At 49.5% G+C, this 26,103-nt stretch overlaps 2 protein-coding genes across 3 annotated transcripts; both read right to left on the bottom strand.

Moving 5' to 3' along the window:
* Positions 1-865: 865 nt before the first annotated feature.
* Positions 866-25,417, bottom strand: ROPN1L (rhophilin associated tail protein 1 like). 2 transcript variants are annotated; one of them, XM_033178797.1, is made up of 6 exons: positions 24,413-25,417; positions 24,118-24,289; positions 18,329-18,452; positions 16,567-16,728; positions 4,957-5,132; positions 866-1,044 (listed from the first exon to the last, which is right to left on the bottom strand). In XM_033178797.1, the coding sequence occupies exons 2-6, from the start codon at positions 24,246-24,248 to the stop codon at positions 945-947; spliced, it is 693 nt and encodes a 230-aa protein (XP_033034688.1). In that variant the 5' UTR covers positions 24,249-24,289; positions 24,413-25,417; the 3' UTR covers positions 866-944. The 2 variants fall into 2 exon arrangements, with proteins under 2 accessions (XP_033034688.1, XP_033034687.1); XM_033178796.1 differs by having other exon boundaries at positions 24,118-24,534.
* LOC117064751 lies at positions 1,401-3,491 on the bottom strand. Its single transcript, XM_033178795.1, is given in 4 exon segments — positions 1,401-1,544; positions 1,680-2,178; positions 2,181-2,323; positions 2,326-3,491. Coding segments are annotated over 4 exon segments (726 nt in total). The 5' UTR covers positions 2,366-3,491; the 3' UTR covers positions 1,401-1,500.
* Positions 25,418-26,103: the final 686 nt, after the last annotated feature.

Raw genomic sequence — 26,103 nt, 5'->3', positions numbered from 1 at the left:
CCTTTCATAGAAAAGATCCAGCCTCAGTTGCCAATGCCCTTCCCAAGGAGTCTTAGGAGGGTGGGCAGGGAGCAGAGGGCGAGCCCCTCCACCAGCTTAGAGTCAAGGAGAAGAAAAGCCACTTTGTTTTTTATTTTGAGATGGAGTCTCGCTCTAGTGCAGTGGCACAATCTTGGCTCACTGCAAACTCCACCTCCCAGATCCAAGCGATTCTCCTGCCTCAACATCCTGAGTAGCTGGGATTTTTATACCTGTAGCGCCAGTACATGTTTCTATGTGAAAATCTTTCTGTTTGAACTTTAGAGCTCTCACTTGCTAAGTCAGGCTAAAACCATTCTAGGGGCTTTATTTATTCTAGGGGCTTTATCCTCTCCGCACTTAGCATGACCTGCTGTCTTAAAATCTGCTTGTCTGATGTCTGTCTGCTTCACAGGGCAAAACTCCAGGGGTCGGGGCATGACCTGTTCACTGCCTTCATCCCTGGCACCCGCGCCAGTGCCAGGTGCCCACCACCAGGCCTGGCTAATTTTTGTATTATTTTTAGTAGAGATGGGGTTTCACCATGTTGGCGAGGCTATTCTCGAACTACTGACCTCAAGTCATCCTCCTACCTCAGCCTCCCAAAGGGCTAGGATTACAGGCCTGAACCACTGTGCCCAGCCAAAAAGCCACTTTTAAAACTGCCCAGTCCTACTTCCAACTCTGCAGTCACCAAATAGATTATTTACTAAAAGAGATTATTTTACTGTCAACAATTTCTTATACTTCAGGTCCTTAAAAGGCACAGTGAAGAGCAATCATGAAGCAGACCCCATGAAGCACTGTCACACTAAATTCCCATGGAGAGAAACACGCTACACATGTATGTGATTCAGGATAAGTTGCATTTGGTGCCAGAATTTTAAAGAGCACTATTTTGACACTAAAATATATTCTTCTCTGTATTAATGGCCTACATCTTCAGAGTTTTCAAGGTTTTCTAAAAGTTTCCTCTTTGGAAAGAAGAAATCTGAAAGTCCTATCATGCCGTTCCTCTTGGTGTCTCTAAATTGGAAACAGATAAAGATGCTTATTAGTAATTTCTCATCGTATACTTAGTAACATTTTTATAAAACACAATATAATTTAAAAGGTCTACTTTGGCCAGGTGCAGTGGCTCACGCCTGTAATCCCAGTGCTTTGGGAGGCCGAGGTAGGCAGATCATGAGGTCAGGAGATTGAGAACATCCTGGCTAACACGGTGAAACCCCGTCTCTACTAAAAATACAAAAAATTAGCCGGGCGTGGTGACAGGCGCCTGTAATCCCAGCTACTTGGGAGGCTGAGGCAGGAGAATGGCGTGAACCCGCGAGGCGGAGCTTGCAGTGAGCCGAGATGGCGCCACTGCACTCCAGCCTGGGTGACGGAGCCAGACTCCGTCTCAAAAAAAAAAAAAAGTCTACTTTAAAAACCTATTTATGGTTGCTCATCAGTAATTCTTGTCTCCAAAAATAAAGCATTCTATTTTCTTGTGTAAAATGTACCAAAACGTGTAATAAATGTACCTTTATATCTAGGTGAAAAGATGGGTAAACGTGTAATAAATGTACCTTTATATCTAGGTGAAAAGATGGGTAAACGTGTAATAAATGTACCTTTATATCTAGGTGAAAAGATGGGTAAACGTGTAATAAATGTACCTTTATATCTAGGTGAAAAGATGGGTACTATACACGTAGGTTTTTCTTTTTTCATGACTGGCGGTCTCAGGAAAGTGGTGGGAGAAGGGGCTGCTGCACAGGGTCCCAGTTCTTTGGAGGCTGGGGACATGGATTTGGGATGAGATAGGACCACCCGTGTCCCAGGCGCCTCCATCAGGTGGAGTAGCCGGGTCAGAGAGCACAAGAGAAGAGAAGAGGTGAGCAGATAGGGCAGGAAAAGGGGCCCGGCATGATCCGGATGGCGGTGCAGAAGCAGAGGCTGTGGGCATCAGGAGGAGAGCTGGGGACAAAGTGCCGGGTCATCCGTGTGACTGCAGACACCAGCCAGGACGGTGTCAAGAATAAGGTGGAAAGAAGGGACAGTTTGGGAGCTGCCATCTTCCATGAGGACAGGAGGGTTGGAGTGACAGTGGATGACAGAGGAAAGAGGATAAAGGGGGACCATGGAGTCCAGAGGCTCAGCCCATGGTGGGTATCCCAGAGGGGATGTGAGTTTGAAGAAAGGAAAGGAAACGGTGTGGAAGGGACAAGGAGATGAGGAGGGCTGGGACAGGTGGGGCAGGGCGCAGGATGCAGGTTACACTGGGGCAGGAAGGGAGGCGAAGGCTGGCGGATCACAGAGTACCAGCTCCTGGTGCCGCAGCCTGCATCCTAGGTGGCACCATGGCCGGTTAGAAAGGGTGGGAGGAGAGGACAACAGTCTGGGTGTGATGACAGGCCAGGCGGCTTCTCAGGAGGCCGAGGCAAGCAGGGGTATGTGCTGTGCCAGAAGGCGGCCCTGGGACCAGCCCCCATCAGTCCCTGTCCCTGGCTTACTGTCCTCTCCGCACTTAGCATGACCTGCTGTCTTAAAATCTGCTTGTCTGATGTCTGTCTGCTTCACAGGGCAAAACTCCAGGGGTCGGGGCATGACCTGTTCACTGCCTTCATCCCTGGCACCCGCGCCAGTGCCCGGCACAGAGCAGGTGCTCAGTAAACTGTACTGTGGGCAATTCGAGATGAGCGGTATGGGGCTCAGGGGCAAACCACAACCAGCACTTGGGGGGGCAGTGGTCCCAAGGGGAAGTGCTGGGAAGACCTCAGGGGCCCCATCTCCCTCAGGGCTGGAGCCTGGAGGAGCTGGGCCCTTTCCTGCCCTTGCACCTTGAAGGCCCTTTCTTCTGTTAACCAGGCTTCCTCTGCAGCACCACAGCCCCCCGGGCCCTGCCCTTCGGTTGTTACCACCGCCTCTGCACACCCCACCGGCCCCGGGCTGCTTTCTCTGCCTCCCCATAGGTAGTGCAGGGTGCAGAGTCAGCAACCGATGGTGGTTTAAGGAATGAACAGACGAGAACTTCCGCAGGACCCAAGAGTTTTGTTCCTTTTTACTCTGCATCTTGTCTTTAAAGGGAGGATTCATTCATCTTGTTAAAAAATGTGGCAGGTGATCAGAACACCGGACAACATATTCAAATGTCAGCTCCAAGTCATGCTGCAGAGCAGAACCACCCTTACATCACATGCAGCCTGGTGCAAATACAATACACCATGCAATGTGTCAGGGCCATATAGCAAGTTCGTCGCAGTGAGAATTGCGTGACTGATGTCAGTGACATCCTCAAGTTTCTGCAAATGATCCTGTGTCCGTGGCACTACCATCAGGCAGTCCGCCAGCAGTAATCCATGTCTATGTTTCATTGTGGAGAAATGAATTCTATCTCACTTTTTAAATTATTATCATGATTATTTTTTGAGATGGAGTTTCGATCTTGTTGCCCAGGCTGAAGTGCAAGGGCACAATCTCGGCTCACTGCAACCTCTGCCCCCAGCGCTCAAGAGATTCTCTTGCCTCAGCCTCCTGAGTAGCCGGGATTACAGGCACCCACCACCACACCTGACTAATTTTTGGTTTTTTTTAGTAGAGATGGAGTTTTGCCATGATGGCCAGGGTGGTCTCAAACTCCTGATCTCAAGTGATCCACCCGCCTCAGCCTCCCAAAATGCTGGGATTACAGGCATGAGCCACCCTGCCCAGCCTCTATCTCACTTTTTAACATGCTACAATTTAATACCACCTGACATGCTGTACACAGGAATCAGGATAGATTTGGGATAAACGAGTCTTAATGAAAGGATACATTCTCTCCCTCTAAAGTCTAAAGAAACCTGAGCCTCAGCGCACGTGGGTGGGAGCCACGTGAGAGGTCGGCTCCCTTCTGAGGTGCTGCCTGCTTTCGCTGATGGCCTTTGATCTGCAGCTCCACTTACGCACAATCTGAATACCATCAGGTGTGCCTAAACCTTCTGCCAAACACGGGATTTGTTGGGACAAAGTGATTGCAGACAAGGGACGTGATATTGTGAAATATATATTTGGTCTTCAACCCCACCTCCTGGCATACAACTCCTAAAATCTGTGGAATCTCCAAAGTGAGTTCTTTCTTCATGCTCATGATTGGCTGATGGCTCACATAGCTTCAGGATGGGGTTGGTCACTGGAGAGCCCAAGGCAGGATTAGAGGGGTGGGACTTTCAGCCCAGCCCAACCTTGGAGGTGGAGAGAGGGGCTGATGGCTTAGGTAATCACTAATGGCCTTCATGATTTAATCAATCATGAAGCTTCCAGGAAAAAAAAAAAAAAAACCCTAAAAGGACAGGGCTTAGAAAGTTTCCCGGTAGCTAAACACCTCGAGACCAACAGGAAGGCCAAGAGGAGCTCATTCGCGGGCAGGGAGGGGACGTACCCCAGCTCCATGGGGAGCACAAGCCGCCATGCTCCAGACTCTTCCAGACCTCGGTGTCGGTCTTCCTCTGACTGTTGGTAGCCTTTAAAATATCCTTTAATAAACCAGTAAACATGAGTGTTGCCCTGAGTTCTGTGAGCCATTCTAGCAAATTAATCGACCCGAGGAGGGGTTGTGGGAACCCTGATTTATAGCCAGTCAGTCAGAAGCACAGGCAAAATAACCTGGGGCTTGCAACTAGCCTCAGAAATGCGGCAGGGTGGGGGCAGTCTCCGGGACGGAGCCCTCAACCTGTGGGATCTCACACTATCTCCAGGTAGACAGAAGCAGAGCTGGTGTCTGCTGCAGGACTGCTTGCTTGTTGTTTGGTGAGGAAGAACCTCCACACATTTGGTCATAGCAGTCTTCTGTGTTGATTCTTGTTGTGGTGTGAGAGCAAAGGAAAAACTGAGTTTTTCCCTACAAGGGGGAAGTGAAACAGGAAATTCTCCCATGGTCAACATACCTGAATCCTAGAGAGTGTGCATACTTACATATTTTCCTTTAGAGAGGCAAGGTAGGATTCCGTCTCCGAGGGAGACATGTCTGAGTCTAATTTGGCCAAGTAGCGGTAGACATAGGAAAACGTCTTGAAGGGGATGCGAGCGGGCCCGCCCTCCAGATCTTCAGTGAGGATCTCACACAGGTGCTTCAGCGCAGTGTTCAAGGACTAGGAGCACCACAGCCAAGTGGGGAGAAAAACCAGTTACTCCTGGCATCACTCACATTGAAAACAGGCACCAGCAGAATCAACACTCTAGCATATTTGACAGAAATTCTCCAAAAAGTGCGCTCTCCATCTGAACTGAGAACTAGGGGAATGTACAATTGCCATAATGAAAAATCAAAAGGAAAGGTTTGAATGGAGTGCAATTGACCAGGAAAAAATTCTCATTCACAGATCTTATTTTCTATTCAAATAGAAATGACTGTTACAGACAAAAGGAAGCATCAATGTCTTTAAAACCAACTTCCTAAGCTAATGCAGAACTGTGCAGCCGCCCAACTGGCCCAGAGACACACCCGGGGATGTGCCCAGGGGCTGAATACTCTGCCACTAGCCAGAGGTGCTGCCTGCAGAGGGCAGGGCTGGCAGCCAACAGCCTGCATGCCTACAAGGAGGCCCTGGGTGTCTGCCGATGCGCACTAGGCAGAAGGGAGGGCTCTGTCCTGGCTCCATCCCTGTTCACACAGAAGGCTCTGGGCTCTGTCTTAGCTCCAGGACAACACCTGGATTTCCTCCCTGCAAACCATTCATCTCCCTCACACTCTTCCAAACTGCTGGGCTCATCTCAGACAGCAGCCCACCCTCCACTTTCAGAGGGAAGGCCCATCCTCTGAGCAACCTTCCTGCCTCCACACGGCAGACGCTTTCAGCACCTGCCTTCCCAGCCAAGGCCCTAGTTGGGGCAGCTAACAGGCCAAGGTCATCTTCATAAGACCAGAGGCTTCGTGGTGCTGGAACTGCAGGGCTTGGGCACCAGGGCCCCCCGGGGCCAGCCCATGGCCTCCCACCTCCAACTTGGCTCAATTCATCCGTGTTGAAAAAACATGAGCTGTTTGTGTGTGTGTTTGTTTGAAGGAGGTGGGGGAAACCTTGTAACATAAGATTACTATCTTTTCAAAAGAAAATACATAGCCCAGGTCTCCTTTTCTCCTTCTGCACCAAGACATCATGACCTGCAGCCTTCAACACCCGGGCCAGGGTAAGCTGGGGGACAGGTGTCCGAATTCCGCAGCTGGCCTATGGGACCCTCCCCTCAGTCCCCACCTCAAGTCCCTTCTGTGAAGCCCGTCCTTGCCAGAGTGGCTATCTCGTACCTGCCTGGATGGTCACGCTGCCTACTGATGAAGGTGAGCTCACACGGGTGGCTGCTTAAATGTACCCCCCTCGCCAACACACATACATGGCAACAGCCCTTCATTCCCTCCACATTTGCCAAGTGCCTGTTACACACCAGGATGTAGCAGTGAACAGACGACTAACCCCTGCTCAGGTGGAGATCACAGGCGAGTGGGAAAGCCACAACACCTGGATTATAGGGTGCTCTGGAAGGGGGCATGCCTGGAGCAGCAGGCAGGCAGTGTTGGGATGGAGGGTGACATTTTCAATCGGGTGGTCAGGGAAGGTCACAGCAGGTAGCATGTAAGCACAGACCCAGGGGGAAGGAGCCAGTCATGTGGGATGCTGGGAGAATTCCAGGGGTACTTCTGTGTGTTCCAGAAACTGCCAGGAGCTCCGGGTAGCTAGAGCAGGCCATGGAGAGGCAGGAATGTGGGAAATGAGGTCAGCGGGATGGGGTGGGGGCAGACCACGGGGGTCTTTACAGACCCAGGGAGGACTTGGGCTTTGGCTGGGTTCTATGGGAAGGTGTCAAAGGGTTTTAAACAAAGACAGAGCACTGTGAGTGTTTCTAAGGAGTCCTTCTGCCGATGTGTGAAGAGGAGGCGGCCCTAGTGATGAGGGTGGAAGGCGGGAACCCAGTGATGAGGGTGGAAGGCAGGAACCTGGGGAGGAGGCTGCTGGAATAATACAGCCAGGGGCCTGGGTGGCGGCAGCCACTGGGAGGACGGGACTCAGCCTCTCCTGAAGGTGGAGTTACCAGAACTCGCTGTTGGCTGCATGTGGGCAGGGACAGAACCATGAAAAGTGGCTCCAATGTTTGGAGCCTGAACAGCTGCAAGGGTAGATGTGCTATCAACTGGAAAGTTCCAGAGAGAAGCTGAGTTTGGGGTGGCTTCCACTGACATGTCAGGCACCCGGTGGAACTGGTGACTCAGGTGGCTACTTAGTAGGCCTAGCACTCACAGAGGAGACTCGGGAGCATGGGCGAGATGGTGTATATGGGCGAGATGGTGTATACGGGCGAGATGGTGTATACAGGCGGGGTGGTGTACACAGGTGGGATAGGGTACACTGGGGGGATGGGGTACATGAGGGGATGGTGTACACGGGAGGAGGATGGTGTACATGGGCAGGATGGTATACATGGGGGGGATGGGGTACACGGGAGGATTGTGTATATCAGGGGATGGTGTATACTGGGGGATGGTGTACACGAGGGGATAGTGTACATGGTGGGGGATGGTGTACGTGGGGGATGGTGTACACAGGGGGATGGTGTACAGGGGGGATGGTGTACATGGGTGGGGTGGTGTACACAGGCGGGGTGGTGTACACAGGGGATGATGTACACGAGGGGACGGTGTATACAAGGGGGATGGTGTACATGGGGGGATGGTGTACATGAAGGGGAAGGTGTACACGGGCAGGGTGGTGTACACGGGGGATGGTGTACACAAGGAGGATGGTGTACAGAGTGGGATGGTGTACACGGCAGGGGATGGTGTACACAGCAGGGGATGGCATACACGGGGTGATGGTGTACATGATCAGGATGGTGCACACAAGGGGGATGGTATACACGGGAGGATGGTATACATGGGGGGGATGGTATACATGGGGGGATGGTGTGTATGAGCAGGATGGTATATATAGCTGAGCCCCATGAGGTTGCCGAGGTGGGAGGACAGTGCATGGACACACCATACCACCAAGAGCTGGGGAGTGAGGGACCACCAAGGGGACCCGGAAGGCACGGCCAGGAGGGAGGCTGCTGGTGAGTGAAGAAAAGCGTTTCCTGGTGGAGAGAGCAATCTCCTGTGTCAAAGCACACGGGACAGGCCGGGTAGGACAAGGGCTGGCGGGTGGCACAGGATTTCCTCGGAGCCCAGTGCTGTGCTGGAGCCGGCTCGTGAGCCAACTGCGAAGTTTCCAGCAGTTGTGTGAGCTGGAGGACTTCACCTTGGCAGCCTGAACTTAGCTGCAGTGGGAGTATTTACACCACATCACTTGGCAAACATGGCTGAGAACCAGGACCTTCCCGAGCAGGCTGGTACCCTGCAGGCTGCTGGGGTGGGGTGTGAGGGCAGACTGAGAGCTCCGACTTGCAGCAGCCACGGAGGCGGCTGGCATCCCTGGGGAATCGCCTGCAGGGATGAATCCGGGGCTGTGCTTCTGAGGGAAGCACAACACAGTAGGGCCAGCACCGAGCACCGTCCCCACAGGAGAGCTGCAGACGCAGGGAAAGGGCCGCCGCGAGCCAGGCCAAGCCTGTCTGGCTCCACAGCGGCTGTGTCAGGAATAAACCCCACATCCTCAGGGACAGGAAAGGGCTCTGAGCCCACTCCAGGCTATGGGACAAAATGAGCCTCCCTTACAGAATACCGTGGTCAGAGCAAGGCTGATAACACAGCCTGCTGTCCTCCTCTGGCAGTGAGAATAACGACAGTCACCTCAGGTGGTTACTGTGAGGCACAGAGAGACACCCTGGCCAGGCCCAGAGGGTCTCAGCAATCACCCAAGTCACCCAGCCAGGACTGGAGTGCAGCTGGTGGGCCTCTGAGCTCGTCCCAGTGACTATTCTGTTTTTTTATGTCTAGCAGCTGCCAGGTGGGCTCCAGGAACAAGACCCGGGGCAGAGACGTCACCTACCTGGGGACCCAGACATTTGGCTGCAGGAGATGGAGCCCTGAACAGAACTGAGCTCCCAGTCCCCAGCAGCCTGATGGGGCAGTTCCTCCCATTTCCACCCCCTTCCCACGCCAGCAGTGCCGGTGGGCTGGCGGCTGCACGTGGTGCTGCTGAGGTGGACAGCAGGTGAGTGCAGCCCCCAGGGCAACGTGATGCTCTCTCTAGGAAAAGTGAAGAACCCGCTCTGCGGAGCTGCAGGCACTGCTCCAGGACCGCTGCACACGTGGCTCCCCTAAAAGACTGTCCCCAAGAGAGGACTTGCTCAAAGTAGAGTCGTGTATTTCACAATCCATGTTCCTTGCTTGAAACTTTCAAAGACATGTTGTTATGGCGGGATTTGCTTTTACACCCGACACAAATGGAAGTCCGTCACCACCGTGTGCAGGATTGCGGGGCCTCAGGAAAGATGAGTCGGGAAGGAAGGAGTTGGCGTGGATGGAGCAGGCAGATGAGATCTGTGTAACGTGCTGTTCCAAGGCTCCAGAGGAAGTGGTATTTAAGGAAAAAGACATCAGAACACTCGAGCATCACCGCCTCTGCAAAGGCATGATGACACTACCCACGTCAACGCTTCTGACAATAAGATCTGCAGCAATCTTTATATCCAGAAGGATTCATAAGGCAACTTGCTTGATCTTGTGCAGAGAGTTACATTTCTTCAAATTTATTTCTCAATTCCAAAGGCCTGTGGGTGGCACAGTCACTTGTACACCAGCCAAAAGACCCTCTCCTCGGCATGAATGCCCCATGCTACCCTCCGCCGTGTTGCTGATTTATTCTCCTGTGTGCGATACATGCCGGGCAGAGGTGATTGGCAAGCTGCACTTAGTTGCTTTTTTTGTTTTTTTGAGATGGAGTTTCACTCTTGTCACCCAGGCTAGGGTGCAATGGCATGATCTCAGCTCACCGTAACCTCCACCTCCTGGGTTCAAGTGATTCTCCTGCCTCAGCCTCCTGAGTAGCTGGGATTACAGGTGTGCACCACCATGCCCAGCTAATTTTCGTATTTTTAGTAGAGACAGGGGTTTCACCATGTTGGTCAGGCTGGTCCCGAACTCCTGACCTCAGGTGATCCACCTGCCTCGGCCTCCCAAAGTGCTGGGATTACAGGCGTGAGCCATTGTGCCCAGCCAAGCACTTAGTTTTTAACCAAGTATTTGCACGTGATCCATAATCTGAAATTCAAACGGGGATGTATGAAGAACACAGGCACGGGGGCACCCACTATTTTCTGGGCATTTTCGGCATGCCAACTTTGTGGGATTTTTCAGTTTCCAAATTATAGCTGCTCTCATGATGACACAGGGCCCCTCAACAGTCACCTCACACCTCCCCAAGGGCACCTCTCAGCTGGCATGGAAACGAAAATAGGCACGTTTTACACAGAATCAGAACAAAGAAGTCCCCCTCCGAGGCATGGCTGCCTGTGCTGGGGGTAGAGATTGGACTTCCAGTGAAGCCGTGCCTCTAACCCAGCACTGCATCTTCAAAAGCCTCTAACCCAGCACTGCATCTTCAAAAGCCTCTAACCCAGCACTGCATCTTCAAAAGCCTCTAACCCAGCACTGCATCTTCAAAAGCCTCTAACCCAGCACTGCATCTTCAAAAGCCTCTCACCCAGCACTGCATTTTCCAAAGCCTCTAACCCAGCACTGCATTTTCAAAAGTTTAAGGGCCTTTTCATCGAATTCTGTTATCCTCTAGAGTTTTCTAATTTAAAACCATTTCGGGGGCTGACAGCAGGTAAGGGTAGGAGGCCCCGAATGGGAAGCAGCAGTTCACACCCCGTGGCTAGGGTGTGATATCCTGTCCAGGACAGGGGTGGGGAGGCCACAGCGACCCACATCAGCGGCCCTTGGGAATCTCCAGCGGAAGGGGCAAGGTTGGTCAATGGAGTGTGGCCCTGCCTCTTTCCCACAGAGGGAGGGACATGAGCAATCAGGGAAACTGGAGCTGGGGCCAGGGGAGTCAGGAGCCCGGGCAGCTCCTTTGTCTTCAGGGACAGCTTCCTAAACATGCCTATGGCCTCAGGCTCCCACTGAGCAGTGGGGGCATGGCTGTGTCTTCCCACCAGCCGCAGGGGCTACGAGGAATTCTGTTGGCCTTTCTTGGACATGTCCAAATGGGCTTTCGAGCCCTAGCTGGGGAAACCTGGAAGGAAATGGCAGAAGGAGTAAGCCAGGATGCAGCCTCTGTCACTGGCACAGGTGGCCGTCACATCGGGTCAACAGGGTACTGTGATAGGTCAGTCACTGAATCTGACATGCTGTAGCACAACTGGATGGGGCGATGTTCTGAGAGCTCCAAAGTGTGTGTTGTCAGAAGGCCGAGGGTGAATGCCTTCCAGGGGATGAATCACTTCAGGACACAAAATGATTTTGACGACTGTCCCGAGGAGTTGTTCTTCTCCAAGACAGGAAATCTCAGGCGTAAACTTGAATAAGGTGGTCCTAACCTGTGGGCTGCACACTCCTTGGGCTACGGAGCCATTAGGAGGAATCCTCTCCTCTCCCCACTTCCAAGTCACCTGTTGTGACTCAGCTTCTCTCTGCCTTGGGGCACCAGCCTGCAAACCTGACAGTGCCTTCCTCAAAGAGCTGTTGGGAGGATTCCAGAGAAGGCACATTCAGGGCTCTGCGCACTCCCGCACATGGTCAAACCCTAGGAATCATGCCCACTGCGTGCACCGTGTTCAGAGGGAAAGCTGCGCTAGACACGTGTGCATCTGTGGTTGTAAACGAAGAGAGATGCTTCTGTGATTAAGAAAGTTCAAATGTGTTTAAAAGCCTGACTAGCCAGGCGTAGTGTCTCACGCCTGTAATCCCAGCACTTTGGGAGGCTGAGGCGGGTGGATCACAAGGTCAGGAGATCGAGACTATCCTGGCTAACACAGTGAAACCTTATCTCTACCAAAAATACAAAAAATTAGCCGGGCGTGGTGGTGGGCACCTGTAGTCCCAGCTACTCAGGAGGCTGAGGGAGGAGAATGGGGTGAACCTGGAAGCAGAGGTTGCCGTGAGCCAAGATCGCGCCACTGTACTCCAGCCTGGGCGACAGAGTGAGACTCTGTCTCAAAAAAAAAAAGAAAAAAAGCCTCACTGAAGTCTATGTTATTTGTTCTGATCATAACGGACTGACTCTGTCAGTGTGAGTATGGGGATGAAAGACTTGGTTCACAATTTTCTTATCTTAAAAAAAGATCTCCATGCTTAAAAGACAAAACAAAACATTTTGATCCACAGCTTTAATGCTCAGGATCATTAATGGCATTGTAGAAATGGAAAAATAAAAGTCAGCCAGGCTCTGTGGCTTGTATAAATTCCAGAACTTTGGGAGGCCAAGACGAGAGGACTGCTTGAGCTCAGGAACTGACACCAGCCTGGGCAACATGGCAAGATACTTGTCTCTACAAAAAATAAATAAATAGCTGGGTGTGGTGCCGCAGGCCTGTAATCCCAGTGACTTGGGAGGCTGAGGTGGGAAGATCGCTTGAGTACAGGAGGTTGAGGCTGCAGTGAGCTATGATCATGCCACTGCACTCCAGCCTGGGTGGCAGAACGAGACCCTGTCTCTTATAGAAAAAAAAAAAAATTTTAAATAAAAGCCACAACATATAAATATGGTCATTTCACTATGCAAGCACATCAAAACATTGAGAAAGAGGACAGGAATCTCTTAACACCCAGATGGCAATTTAATGTCCTTGATCACCTGCCTGGGGCAGCTCACAGTGCCCCTTCACCTGAATTGATGGCTTTTGATGTAATAACTAGAGCAGTGTTCAGGGATTCAAGGATGTAACAGGACATCAGCTCCAATAACCTGGTGACGTTTGCCCATTTGGTTCACTCCAGAACCTTCAGCACTTAGAACGGGATCTGGCACAAAATAATGCACAGTAAACATTTGTGGAATGAATGATACGTATGACTCAGAAATTAAAACAGAGATTTCCAGTCTTTTTGGAGATCTTCAACTTGACGAATTTGACTAGAGTGATTTCTAAGAGAAATAAATGTAACAGCACAGAGATTACACCTGCCACAAGCCATGCCCTGCCATAGACGCAGGGAGCAGGAATGACATCTATCCCACTCACGCAGACAGCGGCTAGCCACCAATGACACAGCACCCTATGTGAAATAAACATCCGCAGGCGGTAATCCACTACAAATTCTTCTCATCGCACTTCACTTCTTTATTTCCTCCTTTTTGAAGGTATTTTTTAAAGCATAAAAATGAACGCTTATGATGCCGAGCAACATGATGAAACCCCTCCTTGAATTCACAGCTTTGTGTTCTTAGCACACCTCCAAGCCACCCAGGGCCAACAAGGTCAACAACACAAGTGTCCACACCAAGGCCTGGCGGGTCCGAGCCCCTCCTGTCTACCGGCACACCCCGAAACAGGGGTTTGAGCTCGTGCTCAGCACTCTGTGGGCCGCGGAAGCCAGGGCAGAGCAGGCATCCCTGGTAGCAGACAAGGACCCCAGACGAGCACACACTCCTCTGAGGGAGGAGAGGTCAGCTCTCACACCTGAACCTGACCCTGAGTCTACAGGCGCACTGGACCACAGCAGAGGGTGACCATGGCTCTCTACACCCAGGAGGGGCCTCCAGCACCTATGGAAGGAGTCAAGGGCAAATCTGGAGTCCTGCTGGCAAAGGTGGCTCAAGTTAGGAGACAGGCAGGAACCCGCAGTGACACACAGCATGCTTCCTGGTGTCAATTTATTCTCTGTGGGTCAAGTAACATATGATAGGAAGAACACAAAAGAATGTGTGCTGTTTCTGATGTCTCTTCCCCAGGAATTAGTGTAGACGGCCAAGCTCTATCCTTAACACAATGTCTCCATCTAGTGTCACACACTCTACATGGACAAGAGGCCTTATTTTCCAAATCACGTTCAATTGTGTTTTAAATCTATTGCTCAATTTTCACAATTAGGAAGGTGAAAACTATAAAGATGGATCCAAAAACATGAATTATTCTACTTTCTCATCATTGTTAAAATCAAAATTTTACAACTAAGCTTAGAGGCAGAAACCACCAACATTAATTCAAATATTGCATACAATTTTATATTGTTAACATATCGATTTCAGGGCTGGGAGAGGTGGCTCACACCTGTAATCCCAGCACTTTGGGAGGCTGAGGCGGGCAGATCACCTGAGGTCAGGAGTTCAAGACCAGCCAAGCCAACATGGCGAAACTCCGTCTCTACTAAAAATACAAAAAATTAGCCAGGCATGGTGGTGCACACCTGTAATCCCAGCTACTTGGGAGACTGAGGCATGAGAATCACTTGAACCCGGGAGGCAGAGGTTGCAGTGAGCCCAGATCGCACCACTGCACTACAGCCTAGGCGACAGAGCAAGGCTCTGAATAAATAAATAAATATATATATATTTATTTATGTATTTAGGCGGGGCACAGTGGCTCACACCTGTAATCTGTAATCCCAGAACTCGAGGCTGGTAGATCACCTGAGGTCAAGGGTTCAAGACCAGCCAGGCCAACACGGTGAAATCCCGTCTCTACTAAAAATATAAGAATTAGCTGAGCATGGTGGTGCATGCCTGTAATCCCAGCTACTCAGGAGGCTGAGTCAGGAGAATCGCTTGAACCTGGGAGGTTGCAGTGAGCCAAGATTGCACCATTGCACTCCAGCCTGGGTGACACAGTGAGACTCCACCTCAAAAAATATATAGTTAGATACAGATATAGATAGATAGATCAGATAGATAGATAGATAGACAGATAGACAGACAGATTTCACAGAGTTCCAGATTAACAAAGTGACATAAAAATGTCTCCAATAATTAAATGTATTTGCCTTTGTCTATCTTGATAATACCCCTGAGACACTCCCCTGGTGCCATCTGCACCTGTCCTTGCTACTGGAGGGTACCGGGCCTGCCAACATCCAGGCCTTGGCACAAGTAGCCCAGGGCTGACAGGAAGCACCTCCATTGCCTTTCAGCAGTTACACAACAAAACTCTTGCTCATTCTACAGCCACACCACACCTGACTCCCTGAGGGCACACAGCTTCCCACTGGGGCCATCCGCGGAGCTGGTGAGCTGCGCTGCACTCAGATGTGACACGGCAGAGGAAGGGAATGAACAACGTGGTCTGTGATATACAGACGAATACATCTAGTCATATAATTTAGAATGAAAATTTCAGAAAATCACTGACAACACAATTGTCTTTTCATCAAGTCAAAACCAACTACAATTCCCAATGTACCTCTTGGGGGTAGAAGAGGTACCTGCATAGAAGTATGCGTTTCAGAGGCCAGGGAGCGAGCAGGAGCTTCAGAAATATCGTTGCTTCAGGCCACCAGGCAGGGGGACAGGACGCGGGAGGAGGACACGGATGGTTGGAAGTGGGTGCGTTAGCGACCACGTTGGGTAGGTTTGTGGGTGTTTACCACCACCCATTTCAAGGAGTTTGTTTTAATGAAAATGGAATGAAAGAGCTCTGGGCATGGACCAAAGCTGAGTGAAGGCTGTGAAGCAAGCACAGAGGCCTCCAGTTGTACACGCTGGGCCACAGACTGAAGGGAGGGGTAAAATCAAATTGTTCCTCTGTGTAGTCAGAGCTGGTTCTCCTTGCTCTGCCTCCTTTCTTCGTAAGCCTCACATGGCTGATGCCCGGTTACTCTTCCTTCACCCAACCACCATGTCTCACAGCAAGACTTTAGCTGAGAAGACTGACTGGGTTTGCAAAGGAAGTCCTGCCAACATCATCCCAGCTCCCTTCTCGCCCCGCCCTCCCAGGCTCGCCTCGTCACCTGGAGGATATGTCTCACTCCTAGGTCGCTTGGCTTATACTCGAACATCAGCAAAGTTGCACTGTATCTATTAGTTATTAATAATAGATTTCTAAGGCCGCCGTGGTGGCTCACACCTTTAATCCTAACACTTTGGGAGGCTGAGGTGGGCAGATCACCTGAGGTCGGGAGTTCGAGACCAGCCTGACCAACATGGAGAAATCCCGTCTCTACTGAAAATACAAAATTAGCCAGGCGTGGTGGCATGCGTCTGTAGTCCCAGCTATTCGGGAGGCTGAGGCAGGGGAATTGCTTGAACCTGGGAGGCGGAGGTTGCGGTGAGCTGAGATTGTGCCATTGCACTCCAGCCTGGGCAACAAGAGCAAAACTCCGTCTCAAAATAATAATAATAATAATGATAGATTTCTACTAAAGTAGAAAATAATTGTATGCCTCTTTCCACAGAGGAGGAAAACAGTTATCAGTTTACAAAATGATTTGTAGTTTTAAAAAGTCATTGATGCATTTTCTTCTAAAACCTAAATATAGTTTAATAGTATCCATATCTTTCATCTACTGTTAACCTTTAAGTTGAGGCATTCATAAGTAATTTCTGTAAATTAAAATAACTATAAGCCTGAAAATATTAATATGACAGGCCTACAGCAGGGGGAAATGCTTTTCTAAGACACAGTTACTAAAGCGTTTCCTTTAGTTACTGAAACCGAAAGGATTTTTAAGCTGGGACCACGCTGACACAGAATGACTGACATGCGTTTATAGGTACATACCCCACCAAGCATGCTGCACCCAAGTGCTAAAAAGTTTATCCACTTGATTTTGTTTTCACAAGGATCCAGTTGTAAGAGCGCTTTGAATTTTTCCGCCGGCAGGCACAAGTTCTTCCACCTCTGCTCAAGATCTGTTAATTTCACATACTGCTTGTGGTGACACTGTTTAGAAAACACAGCATGACAATTTACGCACGTTTTAAAACCTGGGAAACACTAGAATGCTGTGAAAATTCAACATACACCGAGTAACTCGCCCCATGCAGGGGACAGATGAACTCCAAATGGATGACAGTGGGTTCTGTCAGCCCTGGTGAGGGCAGGCAGGGAAGGCAGTAAGCCGCAACCTTTTATTTCTTAAATGAAAAAAGGACGGTGAAGCGAATACAGCACCATGTTATGACTTAATGAAACAGGCATACTGATACTGAGTATATGATACTCCACTCTGTCTGAGATGCTTCACAATAAAAAAGAAACCTCAGTAAAAAACATTTTAAAAATCCAGCCCCTAAACACATTAACAGTTAGATAGGAGATATCTTAAAACTGAAAATCAATGTATTCCTTCTACTATATATTTATTTATTTATTTATTTATTTATTTATTTATTTATTTATTTTTGAGATAGTCTCATTCTGTTGCCCAGGCTGGAGGGCAGTAGCACGATCTCAGCTCACTGCAACCTCCACCTCCTAGGGTTAAATAATTCTCCTGCCTCAGCCTCCCAAGTAGCTGGGATTACAGGTGCACAGCACCACACTCTGTTAAGTTTTGTATTTTTATTGGAGACAAAGTTTCACATTGTTGGCCAGGCTGGTCTTGAACTCCTGACTTCAAGTGATCTGCCTGCCTCAGCCTCCCAAAGTACTGGGATTAAAGGCATGAGCCACCATGCCCGGCCTTCCTTCTACTATTTTAAACAATCTATCAAAACTGATAACTTCTGCAATCTGCTAGCAGTATCTTGGATGAAAAGGCTTTGAGCAATTTCAGCATGTCTTTTCTCAAGCTACACCATTCAAGAGTTCTTCATTTCCCTTAAGGTAGCCATGGAAAAGTCCTAGTTTCAGAATTCACTGTATCCTGCGCAGAAGTACAGCACTTCACAATGTAGAATGGGATAAGTCAGCTTGAAAATCAAGGTTATGCCACTGGTGTCTCTTTTAGCAAAAGAACCAAGTCATGAGGAATGCCTAGCCTTGCTCCATTACCCACTTTCTAGTAACTCATGTCTCTAAAATCAGGATGGCGTGTGGGGCAAAGAAGTGCAAGGCAGGAAGGAGGCCCAGGCTCTCCACAGAACTGGACACCAGAGGCTGCTGCCCACCTTGGGCGCCAAAGTCCGGCCCCGCCTTCAGACAGAGAAGGCAGAGGCTTACTCAAGCCCGCACACAGCTTTCACAAATGCACACCTGGAGAACAGACTGGAAACCCCCCAGGTTCTGGAATTTTGTATTTTTCACCCAGCAGAATCTAGTGTCATGTAAATTTTGTATTTTAAAGAAATTATATTTCACTTTTCTAAAATCTACTCCTGGATAGTTACTTGGGGCTGTTGAAGCTAGAAAAAGACCTCCCAAACACAACATATTTCTTCCTTGAATCAACCTTGACGATGTGTGGCAGGGAAAGCAGGACTTCAGGGACCTTGGGAGGTTTGAAATACATTGCCGGGGTGGGCCTCGCTCTGTCATCAATGCACAGTGAATGGTAAGGAAAGCACAGGCCAGTTGCCTGAGGCCACAGAACTCCCCATACCTGCTTGTGCAAAATTTTCAGGAGTCCTTGAGTCAGGCCTGTGTCTGTTTTCTGGGTTGCCGTGGGCATTTCCATTCTGTCCTTTACAGGAAGTGGATCTCCTCTTGACAAAGCTGAAAAATACCTAATAAATAACAGACATCTCTTAAAGCTCATCAGTACACAAAAAGCAGCTATGCGATGCAATTTCTTCAATAACCCCCCAAAACAATGGTGATTAGGAAGGACAGCTCTGAAGACCAACATCCTGGGCTTATGTCCTGGTTCCTCCACTTAGTTCTCTGACTTAACCTTCTCTGCATGCCTTAGTTTCTCTGTTGGCAAAGGGGATAATGAGAGTCCCTGTTGGAGGGTCAGAGAGCACTGAGTGAGAAGGGCTTGGCACAGTGGCTGGCACTCGCAAAAGCTCCTTCAATGTGTGTTATTCTTCCCCTCCTCCCTGCCACTTCACAATCAGCTGGAGCTCCATGTATTATTTTTTTTTTTCTTCCTAAAGTTTTTGAGACAGGGTCTCACTCTGTCACCCAGGCTGGAGTGCAGTGACATAATCATGGCTCACCGTAGCCTCGACCTCTCAAGCTCAAGGGATCCTCCCGCCTCAGCCTCCTAAGTAGCTGGGACTACAGGCACACACCACCACACCTGGCTAGTCTTTTTAATTATTTCTTGTAGAGATGTGGTCTTGCTCCATTGCCCATGCTGGTCTGGAACTCCTGGCCTCAAGTGATCCTCCCAGCTTGGCCTCCCAAAGTGCTAGGATTATAGCTGTGAGCCACTGTGCCAGGCCATCTTCCCACTTTTGACAGGTGGGTTTGGTCTTGCTGCTTTTTGAGGTGATTGACTTTAAGCATCTGCATATTCAACCCTGAGGCAGCCCAGGAACACACAGGTCACCTGCTTCCACCCTGGAAATGGCAGGTGCTGGCCTGGCTCCCATCCCCCGCCCCCTACTTTTCCTGCCTGGTATTTTTCCTCTTAATTGTTCCTTTCTGGGACACTGATATTGCTGCTCACATTGGAGGCAAGAGTGGGAAACTGTTGGGGCAATAAGTCAAGAGGGAACCCACATCCAGCCTCTGGCTTGTGGTGGGAGGGGTGCCAGGCAAGACCTTCTGAGAAACTCATGCCCCTTGGTATCTTTGCCAGAGGTGGCGATGCTGAAGTCACATCATTTGGGGCCCTAATGACCTTAGCATGATGAAAAGAGACAGCATATCCAGGAAAAATGAACATTAAAGCATCCACCAGGGCCACAGATAACAATTTTAAAGCCATGAGTAGTTAGAAACGTTGCTACAGATAAATACGGATAAGTAGATGTCTGATAGACTAAAATAAACTTCATATCTCATCCTTTCTCTTTACACCCCTCAAATTTGACTTTGTTTTCTTGCTGTGTAAGACAACTTCAGCTCCATTTTGTGGCTTTGTTAATGATTTGAAGAAAAGTTAAAATGAAGGCAGCAATGAGTTAGACAAATGTGAACCTTAAGACCTAAAGGGTGCAGGTGAAGAATGGGTGCCTCATTTTGCCACATTCCTACTAATCAAGGTTTTCACGTATGTCATGGGGGTAATTCCTCATAACTCAGGCAAGGAATCCCGAGCTAGACACGGCCTCTGGAAGCAGAGTTCTCAGTGGGGGATAATGTTCCTCCTCCTTCCCCCAGCCAAAAGGCATTTGGCAATTTCTGGAGACTCTTTTCGTTGTTGTTTCTGTGGGTTTTTTTTTTTTTTTTTTTTTTTGAGGCAGAGTCTTTCTCTGTGGCCCAGGCTGGAGTGCAGTAGTGCCATCTCAGCTCACTGCAAGCTCCACCTTTCCGGTTCAAGCAATTCTCCAGCCTCAGCCTCCTGAGTAGCTGGGATTACACATGTGCACCACCAAGCCCAGCTAATTTTTTATATTGTAGTAGAGATGGGGTTTCACCATGTTTCCCCCAGGGTGGTCTCAAACTCCTGAGCTCAGTCAACCCGCCTCGGCCTCCCAAAGTGCTAGGATTACAGGTGTGAGCCACCGTGCCCGGCCTGGAGACATTGTTGATTGTCACAGCAGAGGGTGGATGGTATTCCAGGCATCTGGTGGGTGCAGGCCAGGAGGCTGCTAAGTCCCATCACACACAAGACACCCCTTCCTCCTGTGCCTTCCCCAACTATCAGTAGGGCTGAGGCTGGGAGAGCCTGCTTTTGAGGCGAGACCAACTAATGTTAGCCTCTGCCAGTTCCCTTGAGGCCCACACCGGCCAAAGCAGCCTCTGTTACTTGACTGATTCTTACGTTCATTGTCCTGTGTGAGACACAACTGCACGATGGTATCATAAGGAACAGCCGACTCCCTCACGGTGGAGTCCACAGGCTTGGGGGAGGCTGGCTCAGCTTTGGTATCTGCCCACCTGAGAATCTCCTTTGAAAAGAACCCTAACCTGAGGGAAGAGGAATGGCTACTTGCTTCATCTTTTTTGTTTGTTTTTTCTTTTTTAGACAGGCTCTTGTTCTGTCACCCAGGTTGGAGTAGAGTGTTGTGAACATGGCTCACCGAAGCCTCCAGCTCCTGGGCTCAAGCCATCTTCCTGCCTCAGTGTCCTGAATAGCTGGGACTACAGGCATGCACCACCACGGCCGGCTAATTTTATTTTTAGTACAGACAAGATCTTGTCACGTTGTGCAGGCTGGTCTCGAGCTTCTGAGCTCAAGTAATCTGCCCATCTCGTCCTCCCAAAATGCAGGGATTACAGGTGTGAGCCACGGTTCTCAGCTTACTTGCTTGTTCTATAGCAGTTATGTCCATGGGTATCCTGGTTTCCTGTTTTGGTTTTGATGGGTTTTCTTCTTCCTGTTTCTGCCCCCTTCTTCCTGTGCTGCTTCCTCTTCCTGGAATCCTTTCCTCCCCACCCAAGCCCCAATCTCTCTGCCTATAAAATCTCTCAAGGACCAAGCCACTTTTTGCTTAACTTTCATGATCCTTCATTTTTGCACTTACCAAGTCCTGCCTTACTCGAGTTACTTTTGAATAGCTCTCCCTAACAGATTATGTCCTGTGACAGCTGAAACACATTTCAGCCTACAATTACATATATACTGCTGAATGAATAATGCCTGGGTTTTCTTCTAAACTCAAAAATTGTTCTTGGTCAGGTGCCGTGGCTCAAGCCTGTAATCCCACCACTATGGGAGGCCAGGAGGTCAGATCACTTGAGGTCAGGAGTTCGAGACCAGCCTGGCCAACATGGTGAAACCCCATCTCTACTAAAAATACAAAAATTAGCTGGGCGTGGTGGCACCCACCTGTAATCCCAGCTACTTGGGAGGCTAAGGCAGGAGAATTGCTTGAACCAGGAGGCAGAGGTTGTAGTGAGCTGAGATGGCAGCAGTGCACTCCAGCCTGGCCCACAGAACAAGACTGTATCTCAAAAATAAATAAATAAATAAATGGCTCTTGAGAGAAATTAGTAGCATGGTACATTCGGAAAGTTCCTGATTAAGTCTTTATTTATTTATTTATTTTATGATGGAGTCTTGCTCTATCACCCAGGCTGGAGTGCAGTGGCACGATCTTGGCTCACTGCAACCTCCGCTTCCCAGGTTCAAACAATTCTTCTGCCTCAGCCTCCCATGTAGCTGGGATTACAGGTGCGTGCCACCACGCCAAGCTAATTTTTGTATTTTCAGTGGAGATGGGGTTTCAACATGTTGGTCAGGCTGGTCTTGAACTCCTGACCTCAGGTGATTCATCAGCCTCAGCCTCAGCCTCCCAAACTACTGGGATTACAGATGTGAGCCACTGTGCCCAGCCTGATTAAACCTTTTAAAGTGAAGTTTAGGCTGGGTGTGGTGGCTCACACCTGTAATCCCAGCACTTTGGGAGGCCCAAGTGGGTAGATCACCTGAGGTCAGGAGTTCAAGACCAGCCTGGCCAACATGGTGAAACCCCATCTCTACTAAAAATACAAAAATTAGCTGGGTGTGGTGGCGGGTGCCTGTAATCCCAGTTACTTGGGAGGCTGAGGCAGGAGAATCACTTGAACCGGGGAGGCAGAGGTTGCTGTGAGCCGAGATCTCACCATGGCACTCCAGCCTGGGCAACAAGAGTGAAACTCCATCTCAAAAATAAATAAACAAAGTGAAGCTTAAAATAACTATCTCTAAGGTATTACTAAATATAATTTAATGTTCCAAGAAAATGTTGCTAAATCTTGGAACTTTTTGTAGGGCACAAACTCTTATAAATCCTTGTATTTAAGCTTGAATAATGGTTAAAACCAGAGGCTATATTTCTTTAGCAAGAACTTTGAAAGAGTCTTTCAGAAACCATTGGTAAAAGCGTTTCTCAGAGGGCAAGCACTGGATGGACAAGTAGCTCAGTTGGTGGGTAAGATAACAGCCACAAAGATATCCAGGTCCAAGTCGCAGGAACCTGGGAATGTTACTTTACATGGTAACAGGGATTCTGTAGACTGATTAAGGATCTCGAGTGGGAAAATCACCCTTGACTATCTGGATGGCCACTGAATGCAATCACCAGGGTCCTTGGAAGAGAGAGGCAGAGGGAGATTCGAAGATGCTGGCCTTGAAAATGGGGGAAGGGGACATGAGCCAAGGAGTCTAAGGAATGCAGCTCTAGAAGCCGGAAAAGGCAAGGAAACCAGCTGGGTTTTCCTGAGAGCCACTGGAAAGAGCAAAGCCCTGCCAACACCTTGATTTTAGCCTAGTGGAACTGATTTTGGACTTCTGGCCTCCAGAACTGCAAGAATGTATGTCTGTGTTTTCAGCTGTCAAGTTTTGTGGTGATTTGTTACAGCAGCCGAAGGAAAGTAATTCACCTTGGTTATAGAATTTAGAGAAAGCCAGCAAAATTTGGCTTTTTTTTCTTTTAAAATTATTTTTCTTATAAAAAAATACAGATGGGGTCTTGCTATGTTACCCAGGCTGGTCTCAAACTCTAGGGCTCAAGTGATCCTCCCAGCTTGGCCTCCCAAAGTGCTGGGATTACAGGCATGAGCCACCAAGCCCAGTCAAAATTTGACACGTTGATGACTAAAATATTTAAATTAAATTTACACCTATGCTGACTCTTGTCATCATAAAAGTGAGTTTTTGTTTTACATCTGTTTATTGAAAAGGGGCAAAGAGTTCTCCTGTAAAACCAAGAGGATTTCTTTTAATGCCTCTAAGATCTGTTGACTTGTAACTTTGAGATTATGAATGTCTATTCCTGGAAAGTGTTGGAATGTTTGTGGCAAAAAAAAAAAACTGTAAAGGTTCATTTGCTGTACAGTTTACCGGGAGCACTCTAGGGATGATGACCTCAGTATGACGACGGTCGTCCCGGTTCTAATAAATTTAACTAGCTCTGGGTATACATAGCTTTGAGAGGATTCTCTGTAGATGAGGAACTTAGCTAAAATATTCCTCTTTGTAAAATCATTTCACAAGTAAAGTGACCGCAACCATGTAAATTTTTTTTAACATAATGTAGACACTTTTCTGCCCAATGCAATTGCTTTAAATTTTAGTCTATCTTCATCATAAACACTTTTAAACAACTGAGTTGCCATTACTTTGTAGGTAAGTGAGCATTTTGCAATAATTTCGGGTCTCATGGTCGATAAATCGAAATGGTTCCTAGATAGACACTCAAGTATAGATGTCACCAATGCTAAGGGGAAAGTTTTGCCTGATACTCTTAAGGACGCTGAGCGCCGCGTCGGGCCCCTGGTCCGGGAGGAGGGCCCTCTGGGCTCGTCTGGCTTGGGCACGTATACCGGACCGCTCCCCAGGCCGAGGGTGCTTACCCCGCGGACCACTGCAGCACGTCGGCCGGCTGGGTGCGGATGGCAGCCTTGGTGAACTGCTTCAGGATGTCTGGCAGCTCCGGGGGAATGTGGATCTGCTGAGCGCAGAACATGGTGTCGGGAAGCGGCATCGCTCTCCGCAGAAGGGACCAGGCTGGGGAATCGCGGCGCGCTGCGAGGAAGAAGGGCGGCTGTCGGCTAGGACGCGGTGGAGCCGCTAGCAGCGCAGGGCTAGCGGCCAGGGTCGCCTCCCATCCCTTTCCCAAGGTTGGGGCCGGCTTCGCGGGACTCTTACCCGCTCCTCCGCGGGCTTCGGGAGAAATGAGGACCCACGGTCCCTCCAGTAACACCCCAAACCCTGCAGTTCGCGAGCGCCAGCGGCTACTACGCACGCTCTCGGTATCCAGGCAACCGAGATGCGACCAGGCCCCGCCCCTGGCACCGCGCACGCGCACGCGGCCCTGAGCGGGGCGGGGCTGCCCCGGGACGGGACGAGGAGGTGCTGGCGCAGTCCGGCTCGCAGCCGCCGCTGCTCCCCAGTGGTTCAGAGCCGCGCGAGCTGAGCGTTTCACCTACAAAAGGGTCTTCGGATCGATTTCCCACCGCCGAAAGTGAGCGGCGAACTCACGAAGGACTCCTTCTTCCCCTTGCTCTGGCTGCGTGAGGCTGAGGCGAGGGGACTCGGGCCTACTAGGAGGGAAGCGGGTTGACTGAAGGTGCTGATCGCCTGGGCGGCACGGGCCCCACTGCGGGACCCGCCTGCGCCTGGGGCCGCTTCTCCAAACGTCTCAGGCCTCGAACTTCGCACATGCCCTTGCCTAAGCCGTGCCTTAGTGAACCTGAGTTCTTCATTTAAAAAGCCACTTAGACAGTGGGCAGTTTCCAGCTAAAACAATATTGTATTTGTTTTCTTAAGATAGGGTGGTTGAGCCAGTGTGACTGGCTCTAGGAGGAAATAAATCCCATCTGTCAAAAGAGACTTGAGTCGAAGGATAGGAGAAACCTCGAATTTGGTGGGTGCTGACCAAGGCACCATGCAAGGTGTTAACTCTGCTTTAGGGAGTGACCTGGCTGGCTGGTGCAGTTGCCGTTAACAAGCCACCGTATGGATGAGACCCCAGATCCATCTCCTCCTGCGCTCCTCAAAACAGGAAGATGGAGAACTACAGCGAGCTACTTCCAAGAGGGGCCAATGGCAAGCCCTCCCTTCAAGGAAACTGGGAAAGTTGCCCGATTTTGATCGTTTCCGTCCAAATACCCACTAGACAATATACACATACATATTTCTAAATTAACAGCATTGGCAAAAACTGAAAATACTTGTATTTAAAGTTGATGACAGTATGAAAACAGGGAATCGGCCCAGGCGCGGTGGCTCACGCCTGTAACCCCAGGACTGATCACAAGGTCAGGAGTTCGAGACTAGCCTGGCTAACATGGTGAAACCCCCATCTCTACAAAAATTAGCTGGGCGTGGTGGCACGTGCCTGTAATCCCAGCTACTTGGGAGGCTGAGGCAGAACACTTGGGCCTGGGAGGCAGAGGTTGTCGTGAGCAAAGATGGCACCACTGCACTCCAGCCTGGGCAACAGAGTGAGACTCTGTCCCTAATCCCGCCCCCGCAAAAAAGAAAACAAAGAATCTTATATGCTGTTGAGAGGGATGTTAATTAGTACCTTTAGGGGCCAATAACTTAACACTGAAATTTTTTGATGATTGTGCAATATTTCTTCTGGGAACTTACCCTACAGAAATACTACAAAAATATAGACAAAAATCTTTACCATATAAATTGGGTAACTGTCTTTTGGAAAACAAATCACAGCCTAGCTACACAATGGTATGAAAAGATGCCCGTGTAAAGTGAAAAAAAGCATCTTGTCGAAGTCTGCATAGTATGACACCTTTATTGAGATAAATGATTCTGTGAAGGTATGTCTGGAAGCATATAACTAAAACTATTAACAGCAGTTACGTCTGGGAAAT

This window comes from Trachypithecus francoisi, unplaced genomic scaffold (genome assembly GCF_009764315.1).
Source record: "Trachypithecus francoisi isolate TF-2019V2 unplaced genomic scaffold, Tfra_2.0 Lachesis_group2, whole genome shotgun sequence".
In the NCBI taxonomy this organism is placed as follows: Eukaryota; Metazoa; Chordata; class Mammalia; order Primates; family Cercopithecidae; genus Trachypithecus; species Trachypithecus francoisi.
Note: the sequence above shows the minus strand (reverse complement) of the source record. Positions and strands in the feature narration are given on the sequence as shown.